Source organism: Lygodium microphyllum, chromosome 4, assembly GCF_053477565.2.
Source record: "Lygodium microphyllum isolate KBCC chromosome 4, Lygodium_microphyllum_v1.1.10, whole genome shotgun sequence".
Classification (NCBI taxonomy): Eukaryota; Viridiplantae; Streptophyta; class Polypodiopsida; order Schizaeales; family Lygodiaceae; genus Lygodium; species Lygodium microphyllum.
The window spans coordinates 135712753-135739533 of record NC_141138.1 but is presented as its reverse complement, the minus strand read 5'-3'; the positions used below and the strand labels follow the sequence as shown (position 1 = coordinate 135739533).

Genomic DNA, 26781 nt, shown 5'->3' with positions numbered 1-26781 from the left:
TTGAACTTGAATTTCTAGATTCACATCATAATCTATTTCTTTGCAAAAAAGAAAGGTGATTTCTTTACTCTACGACTATATATATATATATATATATATATATATATATATATATAATCTCTAAGATTGTAGCCATTCCCTACAAGGTGTTCATAAAAAATAGGCTTGGCCTAGGACTTAAGAAAAAAATAACCAATAAAATTTGAAGGCCAAGCCTTACAACATTGTCATTCATAATAGTGTGTTTTTTACCTTGAAGATAACCTTGCAAATGTGTTAACTCGTACAATCCAATCTCTAGACCAAATGGGTAATCAAATAGCTGTGTAGTAGTGATTTGATATATTGGTACTGCCTATTACTCGGGATGAACACCCGATTGAAGTGTTTGCACACAATCAATTTGTACAATAGTCCTAATAGGATGATCTAAAGTATCAGCCAGAATCTTTTGTGAATGTTTGGGAAATGTTTGTCACAAGAGGCTTACCAACTGAGCAAGCACACCTTACTTAGCTTTTTAATGGTCATGCATGGGCTATTAAGGATAAAATACAATTCTCCTTAACGTTCCCTTAGTTCTAAGAATATTCATAGGCTGCTTGCTATTCCTATCACTAGATGAATCCATATGAATGAGCAACCAAAATATGCTCACTAGTCTTCCTAGACACAAAGCTTCTAAGCTTCCAAGCCCTTTGAAATCTTTGTCAAAGATTATTAGAAGGCATAAATGCAAACCTTAAGAACAATATAACGAGATATATGTCTAAAAAGTCGTGCACATGAAGCAAATTTGAGATAGTCCTTGAACAAGTGAGAACAACTAGAAGTTGACAGTCACCAACAATCCATTATAGTCAACACACCCGAAATCACCACAATTAGATATTGGAGTGTTGGTCAAAGCACCTCGAAACCTATCCTTAGCCCTAATTGCTTGATCTTGAATGGCACTAATCCTACTCCAATAAAGATCATATGGCTGGTTTATATTTGAAAAATTATCATATTTAACCTCCAAGTATTCATCCTTTCCAATATCTTAAAATGGGCTCACGAAAACATGTGATTATTTTTATTACTAAGCATAACAAGGTACTTTTAACACTTTTGTTTTCCTTCCATCGAGGAAGAGATTGTTTGCTATGAGCCTATTTCCACTCGTAGTGTCCACACGCCATTAGACAAAGAAACAATAAGCACATAAAATACTATGTGCTTGGAGTTGCCTCATTGCATGCATGCCCAGGGGAGGATGGCCTCCTCACTTTCAATATTTTTCCTACATTATTAGGAGACCATAAAGGCTGAATTTGTATGGATACTAGGTGTATGCCCTTGGAGCTTTTCATCTCCCGTGATTCTCATAGAAATATTTCTGCTATACTCTAAAATGGCTTAGATTGAGCTCAAAGCATGGTTTTTCAGTGGTGGTGTGGGAAATATGTACAACAGACAGTGAACGTGTGTTTTTGCAATGCATTCAAGGTAGCGGATATTCTATGATATCACCAAGGCTAGTTCCTTTGTCGACATCCTCTTCCACAAATGACTTGTTGCCGATGTAGCATAATGACAGTACCCAGATCTACTCATGGGGATTTCTTACATGTGAAGGAATGGCCAAAAGCCCTTACACTAAAGAACAATTCAATCGTCCAAATCTCATGGCACATGGATCTCCTTGCCACCTATTTCCACTTTATTAGTCAACCAAAAGGGACCCAATAGATACTCTTAGTAGTCAGAGTTAGACTCATTACCCAAGCTATAGCCATAGTAAGCAAACATGAAAAGCAACGAATATATATATATATATATATATATAGAGAGAGAGAGAGAGAGAGATGAAAGGCTACATTAAGTCGAGATACCATAAAGAGCAGATGTAGTGCAAAGAGTGCTAGAATGGCTTGAGAGATTGGAAAAGGTACCCAGATAAAACGTGGCTGAGTTCACCAACCTTTCTCTTCTATCCACAATATCTTCTATTTGCTAGAATCTAGCCTTAGATTTTGCATGGCATACAGAGATCTCATGTTTCCAAAATTTCATCCCTGCATCTTGGGCAATCACATTGGAAATGATAGGCCTCTTGCAGAAGCTGTTGTCTTGAAGTCCGTGACATGGAAGCATCTATATATGTAATCCGCAGCTCTTCACCTGGTCATCAATAATATCGTTAACATATTGACTGTCAAACTGACTGCATTGATAAAGGCCTTGAAACTTGAGGTGTGCCTTAGCATCCCATACACATTGTGTGATGCACAACCAAAAAGGAATCATTCATATCCACCCTGCATCACCTTTAGTTTTGTATTGGATATTTCAAGTGTGAAAGCTTCAGGTTTGACATTTACCTTCTTCAATATCCCGTCTTGCACGAATTCTTGCTTTGGCACTTGAAGGCCATGAAATATCAACATTTGGATCTGATCAAAGCGTGCCTTTAGCAAAAGTTAACTGTACTAAAACTGACCATTTTCTAATGTACCGAACATCTTACCACAATCATGATTGTACATTGATGGCAAAATGTACACTGCACTGCCACATACACCTTCTCCAGACACAGATGCTACAGCTGCTGCCAGCAAACTCACACTTTCCTCTTCCACTAATTCCACACGAAAAGCATTCAAAGACATTCGTGCCAAAACTCCATAATACCACTCAGTTGAGGCAACTTCAAGGATCAGTCAAAGGAAACAAACACTATGCACTACAAAGCTTCAAATCATCTGAACAAGGTTTTCACAATCAGCAATTTGTATGCAAAATAAAGGAATTCCAGAAATAGGCAACAAGCTTCAATTAGTCAGAATAAAAACTGTCATAAAGGAGTCTAGAATATGTGGAGTGTGTATGTATACGTGTTATAACTCATTTCAAGGATACAAGCCAGCTTTTCTTCTGGTACACCAGAATCTTTCAAGGTATCAAGTATCAACCTTCGTGAAGATACCCACTGTACAAAATGATGATCCTCGATCAGTAATTATTAGAAAAATAAAGTGATTTCATTAGACTCAGAAAGAACAGAAGCTTACAAATGTAGGATCATCAAGAGCTTACAGATGTAGGAGCACCCTCAGCCATATTCACAAAGCTTAGAATGTATAGCAAATCTTTTGAAACAGCGCCTGATACAACCATGCAAATTAGGCGCTTTGCCAAAAGAGGCAGTCTGACATTTTCTTCGCTGGTACAAGAAATGGAAAAACTGTCGATATGTATTCTCCTTGAAATGGATATTGTGAACGACATTTCAGATTTACGATGTATTTACACTGTCATGATCCATCCCATTGGCATTTACAAGCATTGGACATGAGCCTATGAATTACACCCACAAAATGTTTCACATTCAATAAAGTCTTTTTTCGACGTAATTAGCCATATGAAAACAAGCAGTATAAACACACAACATGTGTCAAGCTCTTAAAGTCTGTCTATTCATTAGAGTCAATATTGGATTGACATCCCATGGATACAAAGAAGTGAGTGGCTTTGAGGTGCATGCTTCAATCCGTTACTTCAGCTTCATGGCCTGTGGACTCATTGGATAATTCATTGGTGCCTATGTGCAGATAAACAGAGGGCGTTATGTCTGCCTCTCCTATCAGGCAGCTTATCCTCATCTCCAACCTCCCCAATCCTCGGTTTGTATCCATCCTCATCTCACCTTTCCACTCTGCAAGAAAGGTGACCAAACAGGTCTGAAAGAGTTTTTGTTACAGCTGAAATGCAACAGAAGACTTGTAGACAGTCTTTGAGCAGCATCTGATGAAAACACAGACCGAAATAGATTTCTGGGGAAAAAACATGCTTTTGTGACTGTTTTCTTTTTATTTTTCACCTCATTTTCTGAAGGGCGTGTAGGTGCAGGTGTGTGGTGGGGCTGCCTGCATAGAGGATCATTGTGCAAACCTGGTTTCTAGAATTTCTGGGCATCAAAATTGCAGATTTGACATCAGCACAGCCTGCCTCAGCCTTGTTTAACCTCAGTTTTGTTAGTCAATTTGGTCTTTTGGTCCTGTATGACAGATTTAACAGTTGCACCATCATTGACTGCCTTTGATGTATTAAGCTAAAAAGACACATTACAAACTTAATACCTTAATAAACTCTTTAAACAGCCCCAAAACTCAAAAATTAATCTTTTAAAAATTACCTGAGTGTCTATGTCCCATAATCCAATACCCAAACTTGGGAGAGTTTGAATAAATAGGAGCTGCCCAACCACTCTGCCTATCCTTCTTTTCCACCTTCATCTACAGCTGGCGCCCTCTTTCACTGCTGTCCACAACCCTCTGGACGATATCTCAACTTGTGCTGTCCATCAGCCAAGCACCCTGTTCAGGCCTCCATTGCTGCTACATCTTGCTGCACACCACTTGTACCAGTCTTTCTGGGGCGGAGGTGACTACTGCCAGGCTGTGTCTACTGCTCAGCCCTGCTGTACAAATGCTGATGCCATTATTTTTGCTGCCAACTGGTCATCTACAGTCTCTGTTTGATGCCTGCAACTGCTGCTCACACACTGCCTCCAGGAGCTGATGACTGCTGCATTGTTGCTACCGGCACTATCAGATCAGTCCTCTTGAATCTCAGCCCTGCATTTTTGGGACAGTGCAACTTGCACTGCTGTTTTTCAGTGCTTGCATTTATCACGAGGACGTGAAATTTTGAGAGGCTTTAATCTTGTTGGCGACATTTGATTAAGTTATTAATCAAATGTGCAAGGTTGTTTAAGCACATGTGATGCACATGGCAGTTATTTCATGGTAACAGGCCAAGGACTCCAAGGATGCAGTGGGTGTCGAAGGCAAAAGTTGTGATAAGTTATGCTGACTGGGTTTTGTTGGTCAATTGGAATCAGATTTGACCGTAGGACAGTTGTTTGACCAATAAGTGTCAATGGTGACACTAGGGACGAGCATTAATTAATTGCCGTTGCGTGTGCTGTGCTACCCCCCTGCCATCGTACGTGTTCCCCCCCCCCCCCTGACTGTCCGTGGCCGCCCCAACGCTTTCCCCTCGGTGGCACAGCGTTCTCCGCCCCCCCCCCCCAGCATTTTGGCCCATTACACTTCCCTCGCCTGTCTACGTTCACCCACCCACCTTCCGCCTTCAATTTCGTCCCCTTGCGCCACCTCCGTTTCCCTCGCCACTGCCCACTGGCTGAGTACTAGCTGTATATGCCCCCCCCTCCCCCCTGCCATCGTACGTGTTCCCCCCCTCCCTGACTGTCCGTGGCCGCCCTAGCGCTCTCCCCTCGGTGGCACAGCGTTCTCCGCCCCCCCCCCCAAGCATTTTGGCCCATTACACTTCCCTCGCCTGTCTACGTTCACCCACCCACCTTCCGCCTTCAATTTCGTCCCCCTGCGCCACCTCCGTTTCCCTCGCCACTGCCCACTGGCTGAGTACTAGCTGTATATGCCCGCCCCTCCCCCCCAACACCTTCCACTCCACCCCCCAGTCAAACACCTTGCGCGTCATCCTATCTGAGGAACAACGCTTGGCCGTTCGTGCAACAGAGCTCAAGCTTAAAGAAACAGATATCTTTGGTCAAGTAGTAGGACATTTCCCATCCAGGGCCCAACCTCGGGATTGGCCTCACTCCACGCTACGCGTCAGCACAACGCAGATAGCGGAGGCAGTTCTAATGGGTCAAGGGATCTTCATGGTACAACTTACCTCAGTAGACGCACCACGTGAGCTATTGGCTAGCTCACCCTATGCCTCCACGAGGGGGTCATCCATATGGTCTCCTAGTACAATGGCTTCACAGTGGAGGCATTTGCATTCCACAACAGTTTCCTTAGACATCAAGTCACCCTACATCGCCAACTTGTGGAAGACTTCGGAGAGCTCTTCGGCACGGTCCTTCCCACCTCTTTCGCGGACGCAGTGACAGCCGCAAGAGTCCCAAAGGTACAGGCGGCAATGAAAGAGACAAAGAATATACCACAGTTTCTAGAGATTGAGGCAGGCGGACACTCCTTCAAGCAACAAGTCATTGTGACTAGGCAGCCAGGGCAGTGCCTGCATTGCCATGACTTTGGGCATATGGATTCAAAGTGCACGCGCTTCGAAGCTAAGGTGGCTTCGCCGACAGGCCCACAGGTGGACATGGATGGCTTTACACGGGTCCAGAGACGACGGCGAGGGGGACGACAGGGGAAGCCGCAGCCACAACCCCTCAAACACAGCCACAGCAACAGGGTGCAGGAGGGCGAGCATCGCCCCCTCGGCAAAGCACCACACGGGCCCCGCCCCACCCTGCGAGACCACGGGCCCACACATCCACCCCCCAAGGAGGCATCACATGCCGCCTCACCCGAGGGCCCACATCCCCCATCCCCCCTCCCCACGGTCTCCCCCTGACCCTAGCCCACAGCCCCCCCCCCCCCCCCACACCCCCCAGGTGCATCTGACCACCCTACGATCCCTAGATCCTCCGTCTCCCCACCATCACCCCTGTTGTCCAACCCCCCTGATCCCCACCCAACACAAGGTGACCCTCCCCCCACAGAAGGTGAGGAGCCCCACACGCCGTCATCCTCCACTCGTCGACAATCTAGTCTCCCCTTCCCCTCCCCACACAACCACCAGTTCATCCGTCCATGCCGCCCGTCACACTTTCCCGAGATAGGCGCAATTGCTACCGCAAGAGTTTTTTTGCAGCGGGCTGAGGTCCTACCTGAGAGTTGCAGAGCGCAGAGAGTTCCCACTACCCCTAGAGGTGGGAATCTTCGTGGTACGCAAGTCTAGGAGCAGTAAGGTCCACCTACTAGCACCACTGGATAGACCAAACTATGCCTTCTTCCTTCAAACCTCTCACACAAGAGACTGGATGACGTCTCGAATAGAGGAGGAGGTGAAGAGCCAGGTGACAGACCACATCTCCCAGTGGATGGGAGAAGATGGACTGGCACTTTTTTCCCAACAGTGGCCAAGTTGCATGATGGACATTAACTGGTGGGCTAGGGCCGACGTCCCTCATCTAAGCATTATCTTTTGAGCCCCTCCGCAATGGAGAGGGGCCGATGAATGTGATTGAGTGGCCCCTCGTACAGGCGGCCCATTTCTACCAATGTACGGAGTCTCACCTCTCAGCCTGGTTGATAGATGCCCTGGTGGTACCACCACGTGCATCCATCACCCCCATGGTCCGCTCGAGGGCTACCATGGGGAAATGGAGTTCACCTTCCAGGCCGGCAGCAAAGCGTATATGCATGCCTCATAGTTCCTCTTCTTCGTCAACAGCTTCCACACAGAACAGATGCTTGTTCGATCAGCCACACATCCCCCTATGAGCTTACACCTTACATCCTAAAATATGAATAGCCTCTACTATAGTGGGGCATGTGGTTCCAGGAAGTTGATTGTCCGACAAGAGCTGTAGCCTGCCCTTGCCGGCGGACGGATCGACATCCTACTACAGGAGCACAAGCTCACTCTCGCCCAGGCCAAGCGGGTAGGAAAGGTACTCCTGGGCAGCTCACACACTTACTGGGAGCATGCCATTGGTACCCACGGCAGGAGTGGGGGTGTTTGCACCTCTATTGGCCTGAGTCTCACCACCTGTGTACGAGACCAGGGGACAATAGTGGCACAGAGGGTTCTATGGATGAGATTGGATATTAGGGACTCGTGCCTTGAAGTCCTCAATGTCTATGCCCTTACTGAGGTTAGGGCACGTAGCAGGTTCTGGGTGGAGATCGTGGAAGAACTCCAAAAGGTGGATTCCTGGATTGTTGGAGGAGACTTCAACACCCTGGAGGCTTTAGGGGACTAACATGGTAGAGGTGAAAACTACTAGGGGATGGATAGGGAGGAGCAAGAGGCATGGGAGATCTTTCTACTGGCAGTAGGAGCACACGATGCTTGGAGAGACCCTGCCTTCCACAGAAGGGAGAGTTCACTAGACTTCTCCTGGGGATACAGGCAACTAGGTGGAGTCCTGCTAGAGCGATTGGACAGGTTCTATGTAGGCGAGTGGAGATGCTCTCGTGGAGGCCAAGTTGGGCAATTGGCAGGCACCACGTCCGACCATTGCATGGTTCTTGTGACACTTGATCCCCCAGCATCTACCCTAGACACACGATCCCATCGGATCCCTGACGCGATCTATAGGAGGAAGGAGGTGAAGAGTCAAACTGAGCAGATTTGGACCACGGAGTGGGGCAGGAGGGACCAGATCGTAGAGGAGGTTGTAGAGGTTCTAGCCGAGTCCAGCCGCATCTACCAAGAGGTAGCCCTACAGGCCAGGCAGCAGAGCTAGGAGAAGGAGAGAGCACTCCGGCAGGACCTTGCAGCCACACAGAGATTATTACAAGAGGCACCAAGGGATCCCGCCCTTCACGCATAGGAGGTGCGCGCGCAAGCAACCATCACCAGCCCTGAGGACAGGCGCTTGGAGTTTTCATTCTGCACCTCAGCAACCTTCTCGACGCGGAAGGGGAACACAATGTGCAGGGAGTTTTTTCAGGTACACTAGCCCCACACCTCAAGAGAGAAGATATGCAGCCTTCGGGATTAGTATGGGAGGACTCTGGTGGTCTTTACTATATAGACTACGATGGGTCATTATCATTGTATCATTGTATTGTATCAGATCACCCATGATCTAAGAGAGGGTATTAGCAGTATAGTCAACTCATGAGTGAGCCTCGGATGTGTATTAGTGGGATTGATATTACTGAGTATTTTAGGCATTTTTTATTTGTCATTATGGTGATCATTTGGACAAATATTACTGGCTAACCAGCATTAAATGCTAGCCATCCTAATCACATAATTGGCATTAATTTGTGCTTTATATTACGTTCCCTCCTCCACATTTAGTCATTCATCACTTACAAATTCTTGGGCAGACCCTGTTGGAGAGAGGAAACCGGTACCAATGCCCACATAGCTAATGACTCACTGTTGTACATAACTATCTCGTGTTTGGTATATGGATTCCATTTCACGAGCACATCTCTGAGTTCTCCTCTGTAGAATTAATGAATATAATGTGCAAATGATATTGGCTGCCAACACACGATGACAACAGAGTGTGTGAATGATCAAGTTGATACCTTATGGGAGTCACTATTTACCAATGTTCTAGGTAACCAAGTATCATAAATGAAATGTTCTTTGATGAAATCCATGCACACAACTAACACATACACCAGGACAATCTCTTCCCTATCACAAAAGCTGCAATTGTAGCTAGCCTAGGTGTATGTAACTCATGGCATGGTGTCTTATAAAATAGCCAAATGTAATACAAGGTTTCGACTACATTGGATTTACATGTCATGGCTCACTGTGCCTCCTAGTGTAATGTGTGCATGAAATCCACGATCTTTAAAATAGTTTTGCATGTGAGTCCGTTACCACACCAGAAAGATGTATTTCATCATGGATAAGCCTCATACACAATAAAGTTTATATTTCACTGAAGTGCTTACAGCACCAAGTTTACACAGTCAATACTTACATTTTCCAGGGAATGAACTAGGTTGCATCAAAAGCTGAAAGTTTGGTGCAGAATATAATTTAATGGGTTTACTAAGTCATCAAGCACAAGTTCATCATGGGTAAAAGTTTTACCAACTTGTACAAAGGGCATATCTTGAATGGAGGATCACTTAGCAGCTAGTTCTAAAGAACCTTGAATGTTAATCAAGAGCTCTCGACTTAATCAGAAAGAAAATGACGAGAATTCACATGCAAACAACTGCTCAAAAACACAAACATCACCTGCAGTATCGATGAAAAGCATCCCAATCTGCTTTCTTTTCAACAGTATAAAAGGCCTGTCAAAAAACAAGAGATATTACACACAGCAAATAAGCTAAAGATATTGAAGCCTCTAAAATTATATCCCCTGCATACATGTGCTGATTGTTGACACTCAATGCTGCAAAAACTTGGTTCCAAACCATATTCAGTGTCAGTTTCTGGGATAGGGAGTCTTCCCTTATGAAAAGAGGTGCCAGTTAATCTTCTTAGGCAGGAATAACAGACCTGTAGAAACAGAACAGTTTATAGAAAAAACTGAGAAAATAGCCACTGAAATCCAGATCAAACGACATTGGTTAAAATTAGCAATGCTACTTCAGAGATCATTTCCTTCTTATAGTCCTGTTTATGCTTGTCTTTATAGCTCATCTACAGCAGAGGTTTCAGGGGTCACATTCTGAAACTAACCTTAGAAAGAATGAGGAATCGTATTAATGGAACTTCAGAAAGAATAAGGAATTGTATTCTGAGACAACCTTAGAAAGGAATTGTATTGATGGAACTTGAGAGCAACATTATTGCATACCACATGCATAGTCAAATCTCTCCACTTAAAGAGTGCTTTAGCCTTTTAACCTTCGTGCTAGATTTAAGTTCAGACTCTGTGCAGAGTTTGTAACACTTTAGCAATGAACTAAATAAAAACAATCACAATCATGGTCATCAATTACTAGAAGACTTCTTCGCCTGTCCCCACTCCCCGCATTAGCTTTGTACTAAGTCTTGATTATGGCTCAAAGCAACTTTGAATTTTTGTATGATTGTATTTTTGGAGAAAAGTTAATTATGGTGACTACCCCTCTACAAACCCTCTGTTTATGCATGACATGAGTGATTGGAATTCATTCTCTCTCCCTCCTTTTGTTGCTAGTGTCTGCCATGGAAACTCTGGATGCTTTTTATCAACGTTTTAAAATGCTCCTATTTTTATGAATGCCATGATGTTGAGTTGTTGACACACACATTCAATCTCATGCTTGAACACAAATTCAATCTCATGCACACAGATTCAATCTAATGCTTGGAGACAATGTTTTAAAATGCAGAAGGACTCAGTCTCATGTTTGAAGAGAGCATTTCAATCTCCTACTTGAACACAACATTTTAAAATGCATAGGGATTTAGTTGAATAATTGGAGAGCACTGAAATTTGTTCTCTGTATCAACTTCTGCCACTACGTTAAGGAAGAAATTTGTGAGTCTTGAAGACCCAAGAGAATCTTGATTCCCATGAGAATGTGAGCCAGGATCTCTTAAAGGCATCTTAAAACCTGGTGTCATCAGACATGGCCTCAATTATTACTGTTTGGGTGCTTTCTCATAGAGCAAACATGTTTTCTTTCTGAGCCAATTACAATTTGACCAAAGGATCACATGTTAATTGACCAAGTTCTTTTACACCAATTGCATCAGGGACTATCAACTTCCACTACTGCTGTACATATAAGACTTTGTTTCATGCCCCAAATATAATAAATCCTAACATCCCTACGGGCAGTCTACATACAAGCTCGACCCAAAGACACTGCAAACTAGTATCGTACATTTTATTGGCAAGGAACCTTTTGAAAAAGGGTTTGGAGTGTGGTGGGCTCAATAAAGGAATCCACCCAAAGCTGCTGCTGGTAATCAATCAGTTGCCACCATCATTTTCGCTGGTTACCACCTGTCGGAGGGCAACACCATCAGTGAAGAACCTGCGGCAAGCTGCCACCCAGCCTATCGTGACCACCCAAGAGCTATCACCTGCTGTTGTCCTTATCTAAACTATTGCCACCTGGGTTTTTCCATCCGTACAGCTGCATTTTACAGATTAGACGTGCCACCCAGCTGATTCGGCAGTCACGTGCTGCCACAACCAGCCGATGACATCATTGCACATTTTACAGCCACCTTCCTGCGTTTTACTGCTGTCATCACTTCCAGCATCCAGTGCCCACTATGGAGTACTGTTTTTTGCTCCCTCTACTACAATCGACATCATCCTTCAACCTGATGGACTGCTGCTGCTACGTTTAGGTATCCATCATGAGTATGACACACTCTCAAAGTTGTTCATAGCATCTCTAACACCACACTCAGCTCACCTCATCGCCAGTCCGAGAGAGAGAGGGAGAGAGAGAAGAGACGATGCCGTCGCCTGTGCGCCAAGCCCTAGCACCGCCCGTCTGACCTGCGTGTCACTGCCGTCACGTGGACCTGCGCAGCCTATCGGACAGAGCTGTGACTCAACGCGCTGATCTCCTGCCCTGTAACATTGCACCACACTGCAGACACCCACCAGATTCGACCGTCCTGCTGTCCTCGTGATCCTGCTCGTCCATATTTGGAGAGGCGCCACGCTGCAGTAACCCTAGCCAGCTACTGTCTTTGTCAGAGAAAGGGAGCGCCTGAACACACCAATCACGTCCAGGTATTCCGCATCCGCTGCCCCGCTAGCCATCAGCCCTGCATCTGCTGCCCCTGGGCGCCTACAGTGTGCACACTGCTGTGCCGAGACTGAGACAGAGACATAATCTGGCAAAGCGTGACTGTGACCCTGCACAGATCAGAGTGATCAACAGCCCACACAAAGAACGAGAGAGAGAGACACTTGTGGTCTACAAGCCGGCAATAGGGGAGACAAAGCAGTTCATGCTCAGCATCTAGTTCAGTGATGGATAATCTGCAGGAGACAAATGGTATCGATGTGGCCTTTCTTGACCAACATTTAGGGAATGGGAATGACCAACTTCTACCGGATACGAATAGTGATTCATTGGCGAAGGATTCCGGGCAGTTGACAGAAGGGGATGAGACAGGTAAACGTCAAAAGATGTCGGTTGAAGAACCGCTATCATGCCCCCTAGATTTGCCTCAACCACAGGTTTAGGCTTCTGGTCCACGACCTGATGGGTCTCTTCAGTTCATGCTGGCCACTGCCAATCATCCTATGTCCGATTATGTCCATGTTAATGAGAGTAAAGCTAACTCTTTTCCGGAAGGGGATAATGTAGTTGCAGTCATGGGAACGGAACTGGTTCTACAGCAGATTGCTGCCTTCCATGAGAGGAAGGCCTTCTTTTACTTTACAAGAAGGACTCCCTTGATCACCAGGATTCGTACCTGGCTGCAGTCTATGCTTGTAAATGTTCAACGATGCCAAGAAGATGCTTCAGGGCATGAGCAGGCCCCTCTTGTTGAAGAGATTTATGATGGCCCAAAGGGGTTTTTTGAGGTGCTTTTTCGCTCCTCGGAAGTGCAGACTTTCATCATGCAACGCATCCCTTTGTTTTTGGATGGGCAGCTTGTTCACATGGTCCCTTGGAGGCCCATGGCCGAGTTTCATGAGGTGTTGAGGCAAGCAGGCCCTATTTGGGTGGAGGTGGTTGATTTCCCTGCGCATCTTTGGAGACTCCTCCCTTTGGTCTTGAGAACCTTAGGTGACATGTTGGCAGAGCCTCGACTGGCTTCTCGCAATCGGAACAGGGCATGCATGCTTTGGGATACACGAAAACCTCACCTGACCAAAATTCCTTTTCAAGTTCCAAGATTGCAAACATTGGTTTATGAGTTGAAATGGGGTACTTTTGCAGGACATTGTTTCAGATGTGGCCAATTGGGCCATTTCATTTCAGAATGTGACAAAAATCCAGAGGTTTTGCAGCAAACTATAGATCCAAGCATGGATATGCAAGATCACCATCCTCCCCACATACTTCAGTAGCCTCAAGCTAATCCAAAGATGCTTCCCCAACATGGTCGTAATGAAGGGAAGAAGGAGGGTTCTCAAGTGGGTCTTGAGCATACTTCCCTTCCGGTTGACCAAAATGTGTCTTCTCAGGAAGATTCTTGGGTATCAGTGGTTGGACGTAATGCAAGACAAGCTTCTTGTTCCGGCTCCTACCCACCCATCGCCACACCCCATCACTCAGACCTTTCAACGCAGAGGTAAGGGGTTTTACATGAACCCTCAATCTTCACGTGCTTCGGCGGGGGGTGATAAAAGGAATTCCAATTCTGCTTTGCGCTTCGATGCGCAGGGGACACTTGTGCCTCCTAGGGATGTTTTTCGTTCACAACAACAACAATTTCCTTCTCGTGCTTCAATTGTTGGTTTGCAAAGGGCAGACCTTGTAGATGTAATCTGAAGCGAGATGGAAAGATTCCAAGCAACTAAAGCTATAGATGTAAAAGGGAAAGGAAATGAGGTGGTTCAGTAGTTTCTCATTTCCGTCTTATTATGAGAATTGCTTTGTGGAATGTGAAAGGTATCTCTTCGAGCAGCAAGCAATATTGGTTGTGGAAAGTTGTGTTTGCGGGAAGGTGGGATGTATTTTGTGCGGTGGAGCATAAACAGCATGCTTTGGTTGGATCCTCTTATGTTTATAAGGATTATGTAGTCTTTTTTAGTGGTCGAGATCCATATAAATCTGGAGTTATGTTGGCTGTCAAATCCTACTTGCAACCATCGCTAGTTTCTCAGGACCCTCAAGGACGATTTGCAATTCTGGAGATACTTTACGAGGGAGATGTTTTGTGGTTGGTGGGCGTCTATGCTCCTTCCACGGCAAGGAAACGTCGTCAACTTTGGGATGACCTACACTGCCTTTCCATGGCTTGCCAAGGTGCTGTCATGGGCAACTTTAATGCATGTGTATCTAGGGATCAGGCTACTTCTCTGTACTCAGTTATCAATGGTCCTGAGCGACAAGCTTGGGATGCCCTTGCTGCTAGATCTTTGAAGCAGGACATGTGGTACTGGATGTATCCATTACAATCCGGTTATACCTATCGATCTTTGTAGCATCCTAACACCTGGGCCAAACTGGATCGGATATATATTTGTCAGAGTGATTCCTTTCTTCCTACAATTATTGACATGTGGGTGGAACGATAACATGTCTTATCAGATCACTACCCTTTGGTCTTGGAAATGACCCATAGACCTGTTCATGTATTTAAGGCTCTTCTTACTCGATTGCCACTTCGTTTAATCAATCTTTTCTGCGGCAGAATCAGTTTTTGGAATATGTTCAGTAAAACTGATCGCTTCTTTTAGCTTGAAGGTCCTATCTGGAGGGAGGGACGCATGGTCTGTTTTTAGGGATGATGCCCGAGAGTTATCCCATCAGTATGGTATTCAGCATGCTTTCTCTTTACGAGCTGAATCGCAGAATGCCCAATCTTTATTGGCCCACTCCTTGTCTCTAAGTCAATCAGGGGATTCTAATGATGACTTGCTCACATGCATTGAATGGTTGAAAGGCAGGGTTCATTATCTTCAAGAAGAGGAACATGCAAAATACAAAGTGCTGGCCAAAGCTAAAGATTTACATGATAATAACTGTCAATCCCATCAATTCTTTGCTTGCCTGCACCAGAAATATGCCCAAGAAAATATTGTGCGTTTAATGGATAAACAGCGTGTTATGGTGATTGATCCGGCCTCCATCATTCGTATGTGTGTTGACTTGTCCTTGCTGGGTCCACAAGAGAATTTTTCTGATATTGTTCTCTCTGCTCGCCGATATATTTGCGAGTTGGTTAGCAACCCAGTCAAACCAGAATGGATGGATTTAATGGAGGTGGATTTTTTAGAAGATGAAGTGGAAGAAGTGCTATCCCACCTACCCCGAAGGAAAATCCTTGGCTGGGATGGGCTTTCTAATGAGTTGTTTTCAGCTAATGTGTAGCAACTTAAAGACCCATTGACTCGCCTATGTCAGCAAGTGTGGAATTTTGGTATCATGCCATTAGACTGGAAGATTGTTGTCATTCGGTTGTTGCCCAAGGTTCCCTCTCCAACCTCTTTGAAATAATGGAGACCTATTTCCGTTATGGGTTCGTTATATAAAATTTTCTCCAAAATCATTGCCAACAAATTGTATAAAGTTTTTCCGCACCTAGTTCATCCATGTCAATATGGTTTCATTAAAGGTCAAAATATAATGCATAATGTCTTGAATGTTGAACTGGGAATTGACTATGCTAAAGCTTCAGGACAGCAAGTAGTTATGCTTCAGCTCGATATTGAGAAGGCATTTGATCATGTTAGCTTGTCTTTTTTGTAGCAATTATTGTCTACAATGGAATTTGGCCCTCATATGGTTTCTCTTGTTGTTGATACTATTTATTGGTCAGGGAGTTGTGGCTCATATTGCTCTTAATGGAGGGATCATGGAAGAAATTGCCTTATCTCGGTCTCTTAGGCAAGGCTGCCCTCTCAGCCCTTTGTTGTTTGCTTTGGTCACTCACCCGATGCTCTCATTGTTGGATAAGTTGGCTAATCAAGGCAAGACAGTTGGATTGTCTCTTCCCAATGGTACTCAACTTGTGGGTCAATCTTTGGCAGATGATTCTTTTATGGTCCTTAAGGCTGATCACACTAATGTTAATCGGTCAATGGTGGCATGGAATCTTTTTGCTTTGGCATCTGGTCTTTATATTACTCAGAAATCTACACTTCTCTCCTGTACGGAGACTGATCTGCAAGCCTTGGGCTGGCATGGAATTGTGATCTCAAAGGGAAATATAACCAGATACTTGGGATATCCTATTGGTATGGAGGTAGCACCCCGGGCCTTATTGGATTTGATGGCCTCCCGGATTCATGACAGGTTCATGTACTAGAAATCTCAAGGCTGGCCTTTACGTGTTAGACTGAAAGTTGCTCAAAGTATTATGATCAGTATGATATCGTTATTTTTGCCACTGCTTCCCTAGACTAAGAAGTCCCTTTTGGAACTAGTTCAGCCTATCAGGTTTATGTTGTGGAAAAAGAAAGGGAATCGTTTGGGTCAAATCTGGATTTCGTGGCAGCATGTGACTACGCCTAAACGAATGGGAAGAGCAACTTTGTTGGACATTAATTTGCATATGAAAGCCTTGAAGTTGGCCCTTTTGCAGGCGTTATGTGTACAGAACCATCCTTGGTCAAACATTGCAAAATTTTTCAATAAGAAGACTGGCATCTCTCATAGTAACACAGTTATTTGTGCCTCCTAGTGGCATATGCTTAATTCCTCGAGGCCTATCAAGATCACCCAGTCTTTTCTCCTTTCTCATTTGATTGCATCCTAGCAGGAGATCTTACGTTTTTCAGTTTGGTGCCCCCTTGAGATTCGCAAGGAGGCGAATTCGTTGCAAGGAGAAGTCTTGGCCTCCTCCCAGTTGTTGGATTGGCTGGACAAAGATTTGCACAAACTTAAGTTTAATCCAATGGTTCATTTGGGGTTGCAGACAGTTTTTGACAGTGTTATTCCTGGGCAGTCTTGGTTTTACTCTTTTCGGCGTATTCATCGACACTTTCGGGTACCCCGTGGATATTGTGACATCTGGTCATCCATACAAGTCAAACTTCAAAGGTTCTCTCATTTACCAATGCTACAACCATTGTATCCATGGAGTGACTGGAAGTTTGTGATCCCGGCTCTCAATGACTCAACTCCAGATAACAGCCCGTTCATAGATTATGGGAAAGCTGCCCTCCATGCCTTCTTTGCATTCTGATTATTCTTGCCTTTTCCAATGCCTTAGATGGACTGCCTTGTGGCATATTTGGCATTCTCGAAATGCCTTTATTTTTGATTCGGTCTCGGGCATCCATGGTCATGTGGCCCGTGTTCGAGGTCTAGTGCTATGGCATATTTCTTCTATGATATCAACTGACCTAGTTCTTCCTAACAATGCTGCCCCCTAGCTGGCTATTGTTCGCTCTACTCCAGCTCTGTGATTTTCTCTTTGTGTTAAATCCTGATAGCTCTGTGATTTTCTGATTATTCCTGCCCTCCGTGCCTTCTTTGCATTCTGATTATTCCTGCCTTTTCCAATGCCTTAGATGGACTGCCTTGTGGCATATTTGGCATACTCGAAATGCCTTTATTTTTTATTCGGTCTCGGGCATCCATGGTCATATGGCCCGTGTTTGAGGTCTAGTGCTATGGCATATTTCTTCTATGATATCAGCTGACCTAGTTCTTCCTGACATTGCTGCCCCCTAGCTGGCTATTGTTCGCTCTACTCCAGCTCTGTGATTTTCTCCTTGTGTTAAATCCAGATAGCTCTGTGATTTTCTTTGATGACCTGATGGTCTGATGTAACAGAATGTAAGAGATTTAGTGAGAATGCTGATCAGATGGTCTGATGTATATATTTCTACTTAATTCAATTATCTTCACGAAAAAAAAGCGAGAGAGAGAGAGAGAGAGAGGTTTGAGGTCGCTCTACTCCAGCTCTGTGATTTTCTCTTTGTGTTAAATCTTGATAGTCTTTCGTCATTTGCTTTGATGACCTGATGGTCTGATGTAACAGAATGTAAGAGATTTAGTGAGAATGCTGATCAGATGGTCTGATGTATATATTTCTACTTAATTCAATTATCTTCACAAAAAAAAAGCGAGTGAGAGAGAGAGAGAGAGAGGTTTGAGGCCCCTATTGTGTCATATTCATCATTTTCATTCATTGAGTCATTCATTTGAGCATTCTACATTTTGAGTTCCAGTGTTTGTTGTACTTTTCGTGTTTCTCTAAGCAAGCTCGGGAATTTCTTTACATGGTATTAGAGCTAGGTGCCCACATCAACACCTAAGCCTAGCATCAAAGAGAACATGAGAACATAAAAACATGAGAATGCAAGAAGAGACATCTCAACCATCATCATCAAAGCAATCCCTCTCGGAGCCTATCTCTTCAATGTTGATATCCACCCCCATGGAGATTCTAAGGGATTGGTACAAAACATGTTCCTCTCAAACACAAGACCCTTCTTAGATTATTGAAGGAATCTCCCAAAGATCCATGTACCTACCCACTCAAGAAGAATACATTAAGATATTGAGGAAGAGAGAAGAGAGAGGTACTCAAGAAATGGGCCCTAGTCCTCAAGATACACCTCCTACTCCTATCCCTTCAATATACCATCCCAATGACCATGTTAACAACCTAGATGAAGGTGCACAATGATTCGAGTGCCATGGTAACAAGGATCTAGACCTCTCAACCCAAAAGAGGACACACCAACATGGGCACCATGCAGATCCAATCTATCCAAATCCATCAGAATTGGCGAAAGGTATGCAAATTTTACATTCAGCTGCTCCTTTTAAAACTCCTAATCTGCAAGCTATGGGGTCAAGTACTCATGATAAGCTTGACCCACACCAATATATAAATGTAAATAGAGGTGGCTCAAGAGGACGAAGAAGAAGATTGCAAGATTAAAAAAGTTGCATACACATTTGCCATACATATTGTGCAAAAGATCTTCACTTGGTGCCTTTTTTGCAATGATCATTTCCACCTCATTGTAAGGCTATGACTAAGTCATTTATCTACATCATTGTTGCTTGAATGCAATTTTAGAGTTACTATGAGAACTTGAACATATGTTTCCATCAACAAGCATGAATGAAATGGCAACCACTAGAGTCACTCACAAGTACATTTAGCATCGTACATGTCTAACCATATCAGGTCTAAGGAATGGTAAAAAGCAAAAAGCAAGGCAAGGGAATGGGAATGGGAAGACGAGGATGGTGTTAAAAGAATATAATCTACTATGTTGTTTTATATGCATGGACTGTTTCCTTGACAAAATGATAATGCACCTCAATATGCTTTGTGCAAGTATGGAATACTGGAGTTCTTGCAATGGCCAATGCATCACCATGAAAATACATGTAGCAAAATGTATGTGGCACAAAATGCTGCCCTATATTCACCCAGCTTCATAGCTCAAGATGGCCACTTTTCACTACACAACCAAAAAGCAATTTGTATCCTTTTTATTCACCTTGCATATTTAATTACTTACTTAATTTATCTCTTTGAAATAGAATGTTTCTAGAATAGTACAATAGAGTTGGCTACTAATAAGTGATCCACATTATAAAAAAGATAGTACACACTTCCACCTATGTGATCCGAATGGTATCAAAACTCAAGTATATTAGTTTCAAACTCCCAAAAAAAGGATTAATGCATTGGAATGTGCACTAGATCTGTCAAAATAAACAAATACAATAATCAAGATGGTATGGTCATGGAAAGTGTAAGACTCATAGCCCTAATGCACAACTCAAACAAAAGATGAGAGAACCCAAGAAAGATGGAAGAGATCCTCAAATCTTGATTCATAGGTATAACAATTTAATAAAGATTTGTACATACATCAACTCGAAGAGACCAAGCACGAACCAACAATTTGACTCCACAAAGTCTAACTATCACTATCTAGGACAATTCTTCACTTTGTCTCAATCTACCTCAAATAGTCTTCACCTCACTCAAGCCACAAATGTTCTAACTTGCCTCAAACTTGCTTGCACTCTAGCTCATGGGGATAGACTTGCTCTCTATTACTCTTCGCAACTCGGCACAACCAAAAAATGAAGAAGCAATATCTGATCCACACCACAATGATCGCCACAATGACCTTCACAGGTTACCATCACCCTATTCTTGTCCACCTTGGAAAATCATGCAGCCAATCAACATCCTTATTTCTTGCTTGCTTGGTACCTATTTTTTACATGCGATGGATACCAGCACAAGAGGAAGGAGAACCATGGGCTCCTTCATGTTTCGACATGTCAAATGAGCCATTCTCGAGGTAATATTTTTAATCTTACAATCCATATATACACAAATCAAAAATAGAATTGTTCACTTACCACATTTGTTATGTGCATGTATGTTGGTCCTCAATGTTGAGCTGAAAAATGCATTATAAACTGATTAGCACTTTAAAACAGCCCTAAGACATATAAATTACCCAAAGTTTAAACAGTGCACATTCCTAGAGAGTGTCTATGTCCCATCAACCAAACCCTAATTTGGGAGGATCCACTCATTTATAAACAAGCAAACTGACTACCACTCAACCTATCCCTTGTCTTGCAAGCTTCAGCCATCAGCTCTCCCTCTAGTGGCTGTCCAGCCCATCGCGACTCCTATCACATCATCACCAGCCCTGGGCACCTTGTCCATTGCTGCCACCCTCCTGTCCAACCTCTTCCCGAGCATCATACAGCTTGCAAATTCAACATCATCTTCACCTTCCTTTGCTATCACCTAGCTTCCTACAGCCTTCGATGATCAATTGTCATCATCTTCAAGCAGTTACATTGCTGTGTTTACCAATTCCAACCCCAAAGACTGCTGCATTTTCGTTTCCAGCATGCTTCCCTTCCACTTTCAGCCTCATCTCTACTGGTGGTTACAGCACTTGGGATCCATCTCCAATGTGTCAAAGTGAAGCAGTGCGGAAGCGAACGACCAAGACAAAGAGTGAACAAAGAGAGAACAAAGAGAGAGAAAGAGACAATGAAACGCAAAAAATCTGCAATGAGGAATGCTGTATAAGAATGTAGAAATATACACAGGTGCAAAGAGAATATCTATGTATGTTTCCACCTCCAAGATCTCAGTCTCCATCAGACCCAAGGGCAATCTCCACTGTCTGCAGCCTAAAATTTGTGAAAACAACTATTGGAGATTGCTGAAATCAGGGCCAACCAATAGACCAGGAAAAATGACAAAAATAATGCAGGTCGCAGCTTACTGGACAGCAGCTGTCCGACCTGCATTGTCCAACTGCAGCAAACCTGGCCGATTGTGCCACATGGCACCTATGCTCCCTACTGCCTAGTGCACAAACTAACTACCATGTAAACTCCTTGGAGAAACTGCTCAAATCTATATCTATGTGTCCAAGAAATGCCAATCTCTAACACCCCCTCTCAGATCCTAGACACGACAAAAGGCTAAGGGATCTAGAGTGCTGTCGAAATAAAGCATGGGGAAGCACCCTGGTAAACAAATGTGCAAGATCGTCCTTTGTCTTGCAATAGACCAAGGAAATGGTCTCATCCAAGATCGCCACCCGAATGAAATGGTATTGGATCTCAATATGCTTCGTCCAAGTATGAAACAGAGGATTCTTGGCCAAGGCAATGCAACTCTCATTGTCGCACTAAAGAACAATAGGACCTATCTGCGAGCAGCCAAGCTCCTCTAAGAGCCTGCGAAGCCACACTATCTCACATGTAGTAGAAGACACCGCCCAATGCTCCGCCTCAATCGAAGAGAGGGCAACCGTGAGTTGCTTCTTGCTGCTCCATGAAACAGCACCAGCACCCAAGGTAAAACAATTATTACCTGCCGTGGACCTCCAATGATCCACATCATCAACCCAATCTGAATCACTCCATCTTGTAAGTACCAAGTCCATAGCACCTATACCAGCAGGATAATAGAGCCCAAGATCAAGAGTCCCCCGTAGGAACCGCAAAATTCTCTGAGCAGCCTGCCAATGCACCATCTCAGGTTCACTCATAACCCGGCCAGCACACCTACAGCATAACATAAGTCAACACAGGTATTAAAAAGCCAGATCAAGGAGCCAACCAACTACCTGTATCGCGTAGCATCCGCCAAAGGAGAATCCAAATGAGTTGTAGCCTTCCAATTCAGGTCCATAGGAGTTGAGAGAGACTTGCATCCCTCTGTCTCACACATAGTGAAGAGCTCCTGTACATACCACTGCTAGAAAATAAAGATTCCCCTCGGAGTCTAATAGATCTCGTGACCTAGAAAGAAGTGAAGAAGTCCCTCCAACTGACGTGTGGCCGTACAAACACAGCATGCCCTCCAATCAACGTGTGGCCGTACCAATTTTGATCACGTGTAGATCTCTGATACCTGAACCTATCTTGAAGGAATGAGTCTTATCTTCTCGTTCCAAGCACGAGAAGCCTGTTTGAGGCCATAAAGGGCCTTCTTTAACCTATATACCTTACCATCTAAGGAAGAAAAGCCAAAAGGCTGCTCTATATAGATCTCCTCCTTTTAGTCACCATGCAAGAATACAAATTTTAATATCCAATCAATAAATAGGCCATCTCCTATGGATAGCAAGAGCTGAAATTGTCTGAATGGTGGCCATACAAGCTGTGGGTGCAAACGTACCATGGAAATCAACACCTAGCTGTATGCAAAATCCTTGGCAATCAACTGTGCCTTGTGCTTGTCAAATGTGCCATCACTCAAAATACCTAGTCTAAAAGACCCACTTGACTCCAATCACCTTGCAATGAGCAAGCCAAGACACAAGATATCAAGTGTCATCCCTTCAATAGGCTTCAACTCCTACTCTGTGGCCTTTCACCAATGATCAGACTGTCATGCTTCTTTTATTGGTGTCGGCTCCCCACCCTACATGGCATGGGTCATCAAACCATAGTTAGTACAAACAAGCTCAATGGAATGTGCTTGGTCCCTCTGATTTTGCTGCGGGCCATCCTACAGCTGCCACTCCTCGGGAACCCCCTCAATCCCTACTTCACAAAGTGTATCATGAGCCCAATGAGGAGGAGGCCGATACTTCCCTTGCTACTCGGTACCTTTGCCGAAGTCTCTGGAACATCCACCAGAGGGAAAGCTAGTGAAGAAGCAATCTTGTCGACTGTAGATGGAGCCTCGAGAGACATAGGCTCCATTGGAACTAGCTCACGTGCCCAACTATCACCTTGATCTCCAAGAGTAAGATGCTCCTCAACCCCTCTAAAGCTAGAAACTCCACAAACCGCACATCGCAACTCGTGTAGACATCCCATGAAATAAGATCATATATATGATGTATACGTGTGACTAAGAGTTGTAGCCAACAAACGCTTTTTTCTTGGAAGCTATCCCGAACTTATCCCTCTATTTCTTTGGAATGTGAACATAGGGAAAGAGAGGTAAAGATGGAATGGGATTAGCTTTGAGAACTTTTTAAAAAGTATCATTTGACGACTATATAAAAAGGTCTTTAAAGCTACTTTTCAAGGTCCAACAGTTCAAGAAAATTAGAAGCTTCAATAGGCTAAGGAAGTTCCAACAATGTTTGCATTTCAAACTTTTATACTACTTGTAATTATTATCATTGTTCTAGTCTCAACGAAACTATGGACCATGATGAGACCATGGAGATGGAGCATAATGGCAACAAATCATTCCAAAAGAATGTTAAGAAGAGACTAGCTAATCAAGAGGAGCATTCAAACCCCAAAGAAGGACCAAATAGCAACAATTCCACCATCAAATCAAAAGAATTTTTGAACTGAAAATCGTCCTCATACAGGTCCCAAAGGGGGTTAACTATTTCTAGGTCCTTGAGGGGCCATCCTAATCCCACTAGGGGCTATTCCATCTCTAGATGGCATCTTTATTCCATTTTTGTAGGTTCTAAGTTTTGAAGCTGTTGACTTTCTAGGCCTTTTAAAGGATTCATAATTCCATCTTTTAAAGGATATACCAAACATTCAAGGATCTTACCATACTCAAAATGAATATGATCAAGGATTCCAATTCCAATTCAAAATTTTGCCAGATCCAAAGTTTGTGGCCCTAGTTTTGTTTTACCACCAAATATCTTCAATAGCATATCAACATTGGGACACCAACTTTTGAGACTAGGTTCATAGCCTCTCTTCTTCAATGATCTAGTTCCAAAGCACCTTCTGTCAAACAAGAGGAGTTATCTTCTCATTCAAGATCCATGTTCCTTTCCGTAACTATTCAATTTTGAAAAAGGGCTTTGAGTTTTGTCTCATCCACTATTGTATCTATCATTCCTTTGTGCATTTTTTTGTATACCCTATACCCTCAGCTCATTCCAAGTTCTTATTTCCTAGTATTACCACTAAGAGGGGATGTTGAGCCAAGCTCCAGATCGGGGCATACCACCCATGTCCAAAGTGGACCTACTTTCCTATTTTCCTTTTTTTTCTTTCCTTTCTTAGGTCAAGCCATTACTATCATGTTAGTTAGCGGGATTCTCATTCTTTTGCATGTTTATAGGCTTTCTCGATCGTACTCACTATTTTTCTCACTACCTCGCTGCAAACTCTCACTTATTCAACATGAAAAGTTCATTTGTGTTCCTCTCCACTCTCTATGTCCCTCTCTTCCAATGTCCCTCTCTATGTCCCTCTCTTCTTCCCTTCTTTCAAAGCTTTCTTTCAACAAGAATTTCTTGAATCTTCAAGATCTTGGCAAAAAAACAAGAAGTGACTAAGAGAGTTTTGCAAGGGTAATCAAAGCCCACAAGTTTACAATTTTGATCCACTATCAAAATGTAAGCTTTCCATCATATGCTAAAACTATGAACAAGCAAGAGCCAATGACTGATTTTGGAGAGAGAGAAATAAACAATAGAGCAAACATCATGTGGATAAGCTTTATAACCCTTCAAAAACAAGAACTAAAAAGTAATGTGTAAGCAAGTATAAGGAGGAAAAGTTAGTCAAAAGCATTGAATGAAAAAGGAGAATAATAAGACAAAATATCATCTCTTCATGGAAGAGTAATGTTAACCAATCTATTAAATATTTAAGGTAAATTAGAAAACCCAAGCAAAAAACCTACAAGTTCGAAAATTGGGTTGAAAAGCACATTGAATGAAAAAGGAGGTGAATAAGATAGGCCTCTACTTGTAAGAGCACTCAATGGTAAAGCCTTACATGCAAGAGCAATCATTATCATCATATTTGTAAAATATTCAAACAAAAACCCACAAAAGGAGGATCCAAAAATGTTAAAACATGGTAATATTTACCTTACAACCAACCAAGTATTGCCATATCAGCATTTTAAAACCAATCTCTATCAAAATTAATGACTGTGACTCATTTAGAGGGATGTTGTGCCTTTGCCTGGCAGCACCCAAAATGACATTTAGAACTAAAATTTGTTGCTAATGCACTCTAGACGGTCACAGCTTGCCATACAGAAACCTCGACAACATTAGAGGACAAGGTGATTAAGTCCTAGCTAAATCAGTCAGAATGACCCTAGGTAGATTGCCATTGAAACTTGTTGATGCATCGGAAGATTATCACATCTTTGCTTTATATACATCTGTGAGAAGCAGGCAGCTGAATTTTGTAAAATATTTGACAGTAAGCTCACCTTATTCAGCTTGCTCAAGGTGGGGTGGGCAACAACAGGTTCTGCAGAGTGGATCAGTTCTCCCATACTGATGTTACGGCTAGCAAACACTCCTCTGCCGGAGTCCTCGGTATAACCCACGCGAATTGGAGGAGCTGGTGGAGGTGCAGCAGGAGGAGGCCCTTCCCAAAGACACAGGAATCACTGAAGGCTTCATACAGCTCAGAAGTTTAACCTGAAGCAGAAACTAACGGCAAAGAAAGAGAAGATCGTACCAGCGAGACTGGTTACAAGGCGTCTGGCCTGAACCAAAAAACACCGCCTCATCATTCTTCGCCACCTTTCTTCTCAAGCAGCCTTACGTCTGTTATGCCGTGCGAGGACAGCAACGGTAAGAAGATGAAGATGACTGCGGAATCGCCTCCCTTCTGCTATTGAATAACCCCAATCTCCTCCATCTTTTTCTCCACTCGGCAATGATCGCCTGTGGGACATACAAAGAGACTAGAGGAAGGCAAGGGTGCAAACTTCAAAGTAGTGCTTGTGGTGAGAATCAACTTAGGCTGGTTACACACCAAGTAATGGACCGCCGAACCCCCCTCCCCCCTCTTCTAAGAGTGTGGGCATGTACTTTTTGAATTTGGGCACGAATATGGGCATCATACCTTTACATACCAAAGGGATACAGTTTGTAAAAAATTTTAAAAAATAAACTTATAAATTTTTTGATTGGTTGCAAATGTGAAAAATACACCCTTGTCTGTCACTTTACAAAGTGGGTAGGGAAGACTCCCCCGTCTAAAAGTGGGCACGGAGTTCACCTGTTCAGCAGGTAAACAACAGGTCATGTCCTCTCTAGTGTGTAAAGGACTGCAGATGCCAACCTTTAAATAAGTGTTTTGATTGGTCAAAGCTTACAAAGTGGGTGTCCCTTTTTTGGTGTGTAACCGACCTTATTCGGTGTTGTTTTTGATTGAGGGTGAGTTTGTTGGTGACAATAAGTTTGAGGCTTGTTACGGACACCCACAGCAGAAGCCACCCTTAAAAGAAGGAGAGCGGTCT

The 26781-nt window shown here is 43.5% G+C and overlaps 1 protein-coding gene across 4 annotated transcripts; it reads right to left on the bottom strand.

Moving 5' to 3' along the window:
- Positions 1 to 1245: 1245 nt before the first annotated feature.
- On the bottom strand, positions 1246 to 26266 carry LOC148037660 (histone-lysine N-methyltransferase ATXR4-like). Of its 4 annotated transcripts, none has more exons than XM_087676607.1 (9): positions 25741 to 25988; positions 20460 to 20500; positions 9901 to 10032; positions 9766 to 9821; positions 3082 to 3208; positions 2905 to 2974; positions 2513 to 2692; positions 2367 to 2438; positions 1246 to 2166 (listed from the first exon to the last, which is right to left on the bottom strand). In XM_087676607.1, the coding sequence occupies exons 2-9, from the start codon at positions 20475 to 20477 to the stop codon at positions 2039 to 2041; spliced, it is 783 nt and encodes a 260-aa protein (XP_087532733.1). In that variant the 5' UTR covers positions 20478 to 20500; positions 25741 to 25988; the 3' UTR covers positions 1246 to 2038. The 4 variants fall into 4 exon arrangements, with proteins under 4 accessions (XP_087532733.1, XP_087532731.1, XP_087532732.1 ...); XM_087676605.1 differs by lacking the exon at positions 20460 to 20500 and adding an exon at positions 25995 to 26266 and having other exon boundaries at positions 1255 to 2166; positions 25741 to 25874; XM_087676606.1 differs by lacking the exon at positions 20460 to 20500 and adding an exon at positions 25995 to 26265 and having other exon boundaries at positions 1256 to 2166; positions 25741 to 25923.
- Between the last annotated feature and the right edge of the window lie 515 nt (positions 26267 to 26781).

Excerpts from the sequence above, each read along its gene's own strand:
- LOC148037660 (XM_087676604.1), bottom strand. The coding sequence starts at position 26,049 with ATGATGAGGCGGTGTTTTTTGGTTCAGGCCAGACGCCTTGTAACCAGT. Across the intron at positions 25,902-25,994 it reads CCTTGTAACCAGTCTCGCTG|GGCCTCCTCCTGCTGCACCT; the intron begins GTACGATCTTCT and ends GTCTTTGGGAAG. Across the intron at positions 2,975-3,081 it reads CTGAGGGTGCTCCTACATCT|TGGGTATCTTCACGAAGGTT; the intron begins GTAAGCTCTTGA and ends CATTTTGTACAG.